Source organism: Coregonus lavaretus (genome assembly GCF_964263955.1).
Source record: "Coregonus lavaretus genome assembly, contig: HAP1_SCAFFOLD_55, whole genome shotgun sequence".
NCBI lineage: Eukaryota > Metazoa > Chordata > Actinopteri > Salmoniformes > Salmonidae > Coregonus > Coregonus lavaretus.
The window spans coordinates 2,685,228-2,696,456 of NW_028161934.1; the positions used below are offsets into that span (position 1 = coordinate 2,685,228).

General features: G+C 39.9%; 1 protein-coding gene across 1 annotated transcript in view; it reads left to right on the plus strand.

Moving 5' to 3' along the window:
* Window positions 1-730: 730 nt before the first annotated feature.
* The window catches only part of LOC311119885 (B-cell receptor CD22-like), a gene marked incomplete at its 5' end in the record, with an annotated part of 41,369 nt that continues 30,870 nt past the window's right edge, over window positions 731-11,229 (plus strand). Inside the window, 7 exons of the mRNA XM_084194536.1 lie at window positions 731-785; window positions 1,057-1,398; window positions 1,562-1,780; window positions 2,008-2,334; window positions 2,493-2,747; window positions 4,396-4,439; window positions 8,849-9,098. Coding sequence (XP_084050662.1) covers window positions 731-785; window positions 1,057-1,398; window positions 1,562-1,780; window positions 2,008-2,334; window positions 2,493-2,747; window positions 4,396-4,439; window positions 8,849-9,098 — 1,492 coding nt within the window. The remainder of the gene's footprint in view (window positions 786-1,056; window positions 1,399-1,561; window positions 1,781-2,007; window positions 2,335-2,492; window positions 2,748-4,395; window positions 4,440-8,848; window positions 9,099-11,229) is intronic.

Sequence of the window (11,229 nt, forward strand, 5' to 3'; positions counted from 1 at the left end):
TAGAAGCAATGAGAATAGAAAGGTTCAGAACTTTTGTAAAACATCACAGTATGGTTGAAATATATATGGCAAATAGAAATCCTATATGGATGGTGTTAAGAGATAGATGGGAGGTATTGAATAGAGTTGAAGGATGGGACTAATAACAAATAACAACAAATAATAACAAAGATAGCTAATAATGTAAGCATACTGTGTCCATAATAAGTATATAGGTTGTATGTTGGGAGCTTTTGGGAAAGAGCACAGTTAGAAAGATATGGCATTTAGAAGCAAACCGGATGGACATCATGAAAATGATCGGAGAGGTTGAGAGTAGAAGAAGTTCAGGAGCAAAAAAATAAATAGATATGTATGTGTATATATATATATATATATGTATATATATATATATATATGTATATGTGTGTGTATGTGTATATGTATATATATATATATATATATATATATAGATATAGAATTATTGTAAAATTAACTCTGTCCATAAGGTGTAGATAGTAAGTATAGACCGGAAGTAGAGGCCTGGGCGTTGTTGTTCACTAATTTACTCCAAGTAGGGAAAGGATGGTGGGGTTGAAAAGTAATAAAGGGGAATATATATATATAAAAAATAAAAAAAACATGGGGGATTGGAAGTGATGCAGACAATTACATTGATAGAAGATACAATCTATCTGCAATATTAAGCTGATACATCCCCCCGAAAAAACAAAAAAAAACAACAAAAAAAATGGCCTTGAGAACAGCAGGAAGTGTGTTGGAGGTCTTTCTCTGGTCTGTAGCAGGTATGGTCTCATTCTTATCTTTTAGTTGCTCTGTTTAACAATCTACAGACATTTCTAAAAGGTTAAGAATCATAACATTATTCTGGTGTGTTCTGTGAGGCGTCTCCACTTCACTTAAATAGTTATCTTTCACACCTCATAGAGTGATGCAATCTTTTCATTGACACTCAACTCAGCAACTACGGCAACAAAGTGTGGACAAACCTTACTGTCAGTGTGAGCCAATAGACCTTGGCTTAATGTAATACCCTTGTGTTGTGTGACTGTTCAGTGATGGGTGTAGATGGCTGGAGTGTGACTTACACCCCTCGGAGTATCTGTACCTTGAAGGGGTCAACAGTGGAGCTGTCCTGCTCTTACACATATCCCAGTGGTAGAGTCACAACAACCCTCTGGTTCACTAAAAATGATGCTGCTGGGAATCCTGTGAGTCTGAGTGATGACCCAGACTACAAAGGTCGTGTGACGTACCATAGAGATAAGAAGACTGTCCACACCCTGACAATCACAGGCCTGAGAGAGAGTGACTCAGCTACGTACAAGTTCAGATTTATAACAGATCAGACCAGAGGGAGATATACTGGTGATCCTGGAGTCACTCTGTCTGTCACAGGTACAGTTACATTCAATAAAGCTAAACTGTTGAATTCCATTTAGTTCAGGAGAATTGTCTTGGTTTGTATTTATGTCTGTATAACATAGGATCTCTTCCATCTTTGTATTAGTGTGATAAGTCAGTGATAAAGGGATTTACAGTGATATTGTTTTTTCTCTAGGTCTTCAGGTGAAGGTGACTGGTGGACATCAGGATAAGACACTGACCTGTAGCACCACCTGTACTCTGACTGGTAACCCCACCTATATCTGGTACAAGAACGGACATAATCTAGATGAGAGCACCTCCCCCCAGTACAAAGACCCAGTCTCCAGTAACTATGAAGACGGCTACTCCTGTGCTGTAAAAGGCCAAGTGGCTCTCCACTATCCTGCAGTGTGTGAGTGTGGACTTTTTAAAAATGCAAATACAATTTTGTTTCAGGTTATGAGACTAATGCCAATTAATCAATAAATATTGATCATTATTCAATAATGAAGGTTTTCACTACTGTAAAGTGTGTAACTAGTTTGTTTTCTACTACTTTATAAAAACCATCAGTGTATACCAGTAGATATTGTAATTAAATATTTATATAAGGTGTTATATTGTCTTCTTGTATTTCAGGTAAGGAGTGTTGGAGTGTGACTTACACCCATCAGAGTATCTGTGCCTTGAAGGGGTCAACAGTGGAGCTGTCCTGCTCTTACACATATCCCAGTTATCATGAGATCAAAAAAGCTTTCTGGTTTACTAAATGGTCTGGTATGGATCCTGAAGATCTGAGCTCAGTGCCAGGGTATGAGGGTCATATTGAGTACCTTGGGGATAAGAAGAGTAACTGTACCCTGAGAATCACAGACCTGAGATTGAGTGACTCTGCTGGGTACAGGTTCAGATTGATAACATCCGGAGGAAAGTTTGCTGGCTCACCTGTCTCCCTGACTGTCACAGGTAATCTGTCACACATCTCACATCTATTACTGTAATTACCTTATTAAGGTCAGTCATACAGACACAGTAGTGGTATGTGACAGAAAAAAACAATCTAATATTTCACATAAGAGGACATATATAGGAGGAGAATAATGATGTGTTTCCTTTTACTCTAGATGTTGTGTTGGAGATGGATCCTACATCTGTGTCAGAGGGGGAGAGAGTCACACTGACATGTAGAACCAAATGTACACTGGACCCCATCACAGCCTACAGTTGGTATAAAAATGGACAGCCTATACCAAACAGCAACACCTACTCTCCTGTCTATAGCCTACTCCCAGTCAGCAGTGAGGATGCAGGCAGATACTCCTGTGCTGTAGAAGGCCATGAGGATCTCCCCTCTCCTGAAGAGACTCTCACTGTCAGATGTGAGTATGTGTGATCCATCTCCAGTTTTAGGTAACATCAAATTGGAACTTTAGAGCATATGCTAATGTTTCTAAATGTAATTATTTCAATCTATCCTGTAAAATGTAATGGATCGTAAACATCGACATTACATTTGTAAAGAACATTGTTGAAACATCTTAGTTTTAATGAAGTCAACCATTTTAACTGCATTGGTCCTAAAGCATACTATAACCAAGATGTTAATGTCTTTATAATGGTCCTTTATCAGATAAACCTAAGAACACCTCAGTGTCAGTCAGTCCCTCTGGTGAAATAGTGGAGGGCAGTTTAGTGACTCTGACCTGCAGCAGTGATGCCAACCCACCTGTGGACAAATACACCTGGTACAAGAAGAACATAACCTCACCAAAAGCTTCAGGACAGAGTTACAGCATCACCAACATCAGCTCTGAGGACAGTGGAGAATACTACTGTGAGGCCCGGAATAAAATAGCATCTAAGAACTCTACAGCTCTGATGATCATTGTAGCAGGTAAAGTTTCATCTTCAATACTTTAATACAAAACTACAAGTTTCAAGCTAATATTAATCATTATACTTTGGCTTATTACACTTTGGTTTATAATTATGTGTTGGCTTATAAGATCCCCTACGGCAACGCAACGGCCCAGAGCCCACACACTCACACACACAGGGTGAGAGAGAGAAAAGCACGTTGTTGAAGGAAAAACTGTGTTGAATCATTTGGTCCACTGTTTATTTTGAGCACCTTTCAGCAAAATATATAATTTGTGGATATATATATGGATGGATGTGTTCTAGACAAGTATGCCCATATCATACACTATTGGCTGCTATGGTGATGGAGAGTGCAGGTCCTTTTTTAAAAGCCTTATGAAATGTAATAGTTTGATATTCCCTATCTCTTCTATATGACGAGAACCTTATCGTGATGAGTCGGCACAATATTAATTCCTGATTTCATAGACGGACCACTTAGAAGTTAAATCAGGGTGAAAATATATGTTTTACCCACTCATAGAACGTAGACTATCACCAAATTGGCAGGAGTTTCATTCTGGAGTGGATTATCCCTTTAACAAATATTTCATTGATATTCTGTATTATTATATTAATGTTTAGTTGATTATTTATGACTCCAGATGCAGCAGTGTTTCCCTAGGTTCCTGTGGTGGGGGATGGGGCGGTCTTGACTGCTGGAGCTCTTCTAGTCACAGTCTACTGCATCCTGAAGAGGTCAGCATTTCCTAGACAGATACATATATTTGAAATATATCTGAGACTGTCAACGCAACCAACTTCCGCTAGAGGCCAGTAGAGAGCAGAACTAACTCTGTCCCTCTTTACAGGAGATCCACAGGAGGAAGTGATGTCACAGCAGACACACAGGTGATTATATCAGTTACACCTACTGTACGTCCATCTCCACACCTGGTGTCATTTCATACTATTTTCACTGTTACCTTGACACTGCTTTCTCTCTCTCTCTCTCTCTCTCTCTCTCTCTCTCTCTCTCTCTCTCTCTCTCTCTCTCTCTCTCTCTCTCTCTCTCTCTCTCTCTCTCTCTCTCTCTCTCTCTCTCTCTCTCTCTCTCTCTCTCTCTCCAGAGTATCCGCACTGACCCTAACAGTGACATGTACACAGGTCTGAACATGGAGAGCAGGTCCCCTGACTACGACACTCTTGCAGTAAGTCTCTTATTATGAATGAATTAATGTGTTTGTTTGTCTTTAGAGAAAGTGATAAAGTGACTCGTACTGCTCATGCATTTTCTTTTATTTCAGAGAGTGAGGGACTTCCCCAGTGACACAGCCCCTCACGGAGACACTTAGCCCTCCATCCAGGATTGTGAGAACATCTAAGTGACTGGGGAAATCTAAGTGGCAGAACCTGGACTAAAGAATACCACCACAGAACATGGACTGAAGAGAACTATCACAGAACATGGACTGAGGAGAACCACCACAGAACATGGACTGAAGAGAACCCCGGTTTCAAACCAAAGCTAGGCCTCACAACTCTATTCTTTTGCTATCATATCTAGAAGGTTTTCCAGACCATGAACTTTAACTTTTGAGTAAATGCTGGAGTTAAATTCTCTTTCCTTGTATTGATAATGATGTATAGTGATGATAAATGGGATTGATTATGTACCTATCTGTTTACTATCTATAGTTTAAGTTTACTATCTATAGTTCCTGATCTTTATCCATGGGATTTGGCCATTTCCCAATGTTTGATGTTTGTTAATAGGCCTACTTTTCTCAGTGACTAATATTGATAATATTGACAAAAGCTTTAAAAATATTTTTAGCTCTTGAATTTCTCCTGATGGTAAAAATAAATAAATAAATAATAGTCAATTGACGCACCGGTACCAGTCAAAGGTTTGGACACACCTACTCATTCCAGGGTTTTTCTTTATTTTTACTATTTTCTACATTGTAGAATAATAGTGAAGACATCAAACCTATGAAATAACACATATGGAATCATGTAGTAACCCAAAAAATATATTTGAGATTTGAGATTCTTTAAATAGTCACCCTTTGCCTTGATGACAGCTTTTCACACTCTTGGCATTCTCTCAACCAGCTTCATGAGTTAGTCACCTGGAATGCATTTCAATGAACAGGTCTACCTTCTTAAAGGTTAATTTGCTTTTAAGCCAATCAGTTGTGTTGTGACAAGGTATGGGGGTATACAGAAGACAGCTCTATTTGGTAAAAGACCAAGTCCATATTATGGCAAGAACAGCTCAAATAAGCAAAGAGAAACGACAGTCCATCATTACTTTAAGACATGAAGGTCAGTCAATATGGAACATTTCAAGAACTTTGAAAGTTTATTTAAGTGCAGTCGCAGAAACCATCAAGCGCTATGATGAAACTGGCTCTCATGAGGACCACGACAGGAATGGAAGACACAGAGTTAACTCTGCTGCAGAGGATAAGTTCATTAGAGTTACCAGCCTCAGAAATTGCAGCCCAAATAAATTATTCACAGAGTTCAAGTAACAGACATCTCAACATCAACTGTTCAGAGGGGAATGTGTGAATCAGGCCTTCATGGTTGAATTGCTGCAAAGAAACCACTACTAAAGGACACCAATAATAAGAAGAGACCTGCTTGGGCCAAGAAACACGAGCAATGGACATTAGACCGGTGGAAATTTGTCCTTTGGTCTGGAGTCCAAATTGGAGATTTTTGGTTCCAACCGCTGTTTTATTTTATTTATTTTTATTTCACCTTTATTTAACCAGGTAAGCCAGTTGAGAACAAGTTCTCATTTACAACTGCGACCTGGCCAAGATAAAGCAAAGCAGTGCGATAAAAACAACAACACAGAGTTACATATGGGGTAAACAAAACATAAAGTCAAAAATACAAACAGAAAATATATATACAGTGTGTGCGAATGTAGTAAGTTATGGAGGTAAGGCAATAAATAGGCCATAGTGCAAAATAGTTACAATTTCGTATTAACACTGGACTGATAGATGTGCAAAAGATGAGGTGCAAATTATCAAAATAAATAACAATACGGGGATGAGGTAGTTGGGTGGGCTAATTTCAGAATGGCTGTGTACAGGTGCAGTGATCGGTAAGCTGCTCTGACAACTGATGCTTAAAGTTAGTGGGGGTTGTGTCTTTGTTAGACGCGGTGGGGGTGAACAGATGATCTCTGCATATGTATTTCCCACCATAAACCATGGAGGAGGAGGTGTTATGGTGTGGGGGTGCTTAGCTGGTGACACTGTCTGTGATTTATTTTGAATTAAAGGAACACTTAACCAGCATGGCTACCACAGCATTCTGCAGCGATACGCTATCCCATCTGGTTTGGGCTTAGTGGGACTATCATTTGTTTTTCAACAGGACAATGACCCAACACACCTCCAGGCTGGGTAAGGGCTATTTTACCAAGAAGGAGAGTGATGGAGTGCTGCATCAGATGACCTGGCCTCCACAATCCCCTGACCTCAACACAATTGAGATGGTTTAGGATGAGTCGGACAGCAGAGTGAAGGAAAAGCAGCCAACAAGTGCTCAGCATATGTGGGAACTCCTTCAAGACTGTTGGAAAAGCATTCCATGTGAAGCTGGTTGGGAGAATGCCAAAAGTGTGCAAAGCTGTCATCAAGGCAAAGGGTGGCTATTTGAAGAATCTCAAATATAAAATATATTTTGATTTGTTCAACACTTTGTTGGTTACTACATGATTCCATAGGTGTTATTTTATAGTTTTGGTGTCTTCACTATTATTCTAAAATGTAGAAAATAGTAAAAATTAGAAAAACCCTTGAATGAGTAGGTGTGTCCAAACTTTTGACTGGTGCTCTATATATTTATTTTTTACACATATTTAATCCCTTTTTTTTGGATAGGCACAAAACTACCTTCATACTTCCATTAGTTTTTTTAAACGGTACCGGTTACCTTCAGATGAGTCCCGTGACACTTGTGGGTGTCATGGAGCAAAACGGAGAACACCCATTAATTTATAGCCCAAACGGTTCAGACACCACCAAACAGAAGTTGGCACATCGACGGTACCGACTTCAGACGAGTCCCCTGACACTTTTGGGAGTTGTAGAGGAAAACCGTTCGGACACTACAGACATTTCCGCGATTTTCCGGATGTCTCATGGTCTGATAAACACCGCTCTAGCTCTGCCACCTTTCAACACAGATGTGGAAGTGCGACATCGGCGGATGCAGTGGATTGAGATGCATCCAATGCAAAAAAAACATATCTCTAAACTTAAACTGATGGATTTTGATGGGGATTTTTTTTATTGGGTTACTTATATAGATTGACACAGTGTGTGTCAATCAACTCTAGGGGGTTAATGTAATAACTTGCCGGATAACGTAATAAAATGTTGAACGGTTAAAGTAATAACTTTTTCCGCTTAATGTAATAAGTTATTATGCTTTCCGGTGGTTATTATGTTATCAGGTGAGTAACAACTTTTTTGAAGAATGACATATAACTTCAACCGTTCATCTAATAAAATATGTTTTTATGTACCATTATGTACCCGGCATGAGACATGGCTACAACATTTTGACTGAGTCTGAAGGAAGGTCCTGTTTTATCCAGAGTTTTAACAAGAAAATTGATCTATTTTCATACATTCTGAGTTAGCCTGCAGTGACAACAGTTTTGACAGAGTTTGGTGAAGGCACAGGAGGCAAAGATAAGATTGCAACACAAGAAACCTCTCTTCCTGTTGTTGTTCTTGCTGACTTCTTCAAAACCAACACCGTTGAGTAACACATTGAGACGTCAAACTGTCAAACACATGTTGCATTTTCCTTATTCAGTTAATCAGTCTGAAATGTGTACCATAGGCATATTTTATGTATTACTGGTGATTGACATAAATTACTTGTCGAAATAGCATGCAGCAATCAAACATTCAGAATAATGCTTCTCATCAACAGGCCTTTGGTCAGCCATGATGATAACGTGATAAAATAATGTAAAATATTCCCTCAGGACCACATTATATGAAGGGGGTATAAATTACACATTTATGAAACCAGTCTTAACCCCTTCATTATTGTTGCAGTATCATTCCTTACAACAGTCATAACACATTTATTTGACATCATTCGTAAGGAATTTTCAAAATAAAAGTCCCTTCGAATAGGTCTTTATTTATCAGTACAACAGAAATTTGTATTATTACTGTCATAGCACCCAACCCCCCTGACACGCTATTTACGCAACAGTCTGGGAACACTGGGTAAGCCTCAGAGCATTACCCTGGTAGCATTAGCAATTAGGCATTTATATGCCTTGCTCAAGGCTACAATGGCAGAAGGGGTTGGAAACACAGCTGGGTGTAAATAGTGTATTTCATATACTTGAACTAGCTGTACTTGATGGTTGAGCTTGTTTGGTGCAATGGAGCAAACAGAATAATCCCAAAAGTGCAAAGAAAAACATAAATCTGGCACTCCAGGCAGGCTCAAGCAAACGCTCAAAATATTTCAACAATTTGAAATACTATTTGAACCCAGGTCTGGATAACACCAGTGCAATTGGTGTCATTTTAACATCTTAATGGATGTGTTCTGACCATAGTTTCCTCCCTCCTTTCCTCTCGTCCTCAGGTCCCCCTGTCCCTCTCTCTGGGTGGGGAACGTCACCGTGGACCTCACTGAGAAACACATATGTATTCAGTGTACCAAAGAGAGATGGCAATACAAAGGTCCCTCCATCCTGAGAATCACAGACCTGAGAGAGGAGGACTCAGCTGAGTATCGCTTCACTTTTAAAACAGACAACTTTGAATGGGGTCATAGATTCCCTGGAACAACTCTGTCTGTCACAGGTAATACTACACTGTATGATACAGCTGTCTATCATATTGAATTACAGGAGAAAATCAATTATCCATCCTGTTAACACAGAGGTGTATGTGATATTATACGTATCATTTCAGGTCTGCAGGTGGAGGTGACTCCTGCCACAGAGAAAGGTAAGGTGACACTGACCTGTAGCACCACCTGTACTCTGACTGACAACCCCAACCCCACCTACATCTGGTACAAGAATGGACAGAATGTATAAGAGGACTCCTCCCCCATGTACTCCATCAGCAGTGAGGATGAAGACAGTTACTCCTGTACTGTAAAAGACCAGGAGGATCTCAGCTCTCCTGCAGTGTGAGTACAGTACAGTAGTACGCTTTTTTTTACTCATTGTTAATTTAACTTTGACTATATCCACTGTGTTTAACATCAGTGAAAACGTAGAACATCGTGGCATCAGTCCATCTGGTGAAATAGTGGAGGGCAGTTCAGTGACTCTGACCTGCAGCAGTGATTCCAACCCACCTGTGGACAAATACACCTGGTACAAGAAGAACGGAGCGTCACTGAAAGGATCTGAAAACACCTTCCTCATCACCTCCATCAGCTCTGAGGACAGAGGAGAATAATACTGTGAGGCTGAGAATGAATGTGGAGGGCTCAACTCTTCTTCTGTGTCTGTGGACGTTCATTGTAAGTACACCTAACCATAACATATTTTGATGAGAGAATCACACATATTTATATTTCACTCATACAATCATACATCCAAGTTCCATGATGCTTCTCATGTAAAACACTGTTTTAAAACACTGTATTGTTACATATTGTCCACCAGATGGAGGGCAGTTCAGTGACTCTGACCTGCAGCAGTGATGCCAACCCACCTGTGGACAAATACACCTGGTACAAGAAGAATGTAACCTCACCAAAAGCATCAGGACAGAGATACAACATCACTAACATCAGCTCTGAGGACAGTGGAGAATACTACTGTGAGGCTGAGAATAAATATGGACGCCTCAACTCTTCTTCTGTGCCTGCAGACTTTCAATGTAAGTACACCTACCTAACCTTTGCATGCTCATTGGAGAAACACACAGACAGATTAACAATAATAATGAGTCAAATTAGCAATGTTATATAAAAACAACATCACAACATCAACGCTGAAGACAGTGGAGAATAATACTGTGAGGCTAGCAACATTAAAGGGACAGAGACTTCCATTCCTATTCCTGTCCATATTAATGTAATGTGTAAGTATGTCATGTTCTGTTTTTATTTGGTCATATTCTCTTTCTGGTGCTCTGTTGTATGACTGATTTAAAATACATATGTTCTAACCTCTTGACACAAACTCACGATCCTGCAGCAGTGTTTCCCTGGGTTCCTGTGGTGGTGGTGGGGGTTGTCCTGACTCCTGGAGCTCTTCTAGTCACCATCTACTGCACACTGAAGAGGTCAGCTTTTCCACACCAGATTTACATGTGTAATATATCAACTTCCGCTAGTGGTCACTAGAGAGCAGAACTCACTCTGTCCCTCTTTACAGGAGATCCACAGAAGGAAATTATGCCACAGCAGACACACAGGTAATAATGTCAAAAAACAAAGTTCTTTCAATCACAATGCCACAGACAGTAAGTTAATTCCATCAGTTACACCTCTACCTCCACACCTGGTGACATTAATTTACTTTGTCATGACAGTGTCTTTTATACTTTTTTCACTGTTACCTTGACTATTCTCTCTCTCTCTCTCTCTCTCTCTCTCTCTCTCTCTCTCTCTCTCTCTCTCTCTCTCTCATTTTATTAATTTATTTATTTATTTCTCTCTCTCTTCATCTAACAGAGAGCGAGAGAGAGAGCGAGAGAGAGAGCGAGAGTGAGAGTGAGAGAGAGCGAGAGCGAGAGCGAGAGAGAGAGAGATTAATAAAATGTAGTACTGAGAGAGAGAGAGAGAGAGAGAGAGAGAGAGAGAGAGAGAGAGAGAGAGAGAGAGAGAGAGAGAGAGAGAGAGAGAGAGAAAAAAATAAAATGTAGTACTGAGAGAGAGAGAGAGAGAGAGAGAGAGAGAGAGAGAGAGAGAGAGAGTCCATCCTGACCCTAACAATGACACGTACACAGGTCTGAACATGAGGACCTCTTG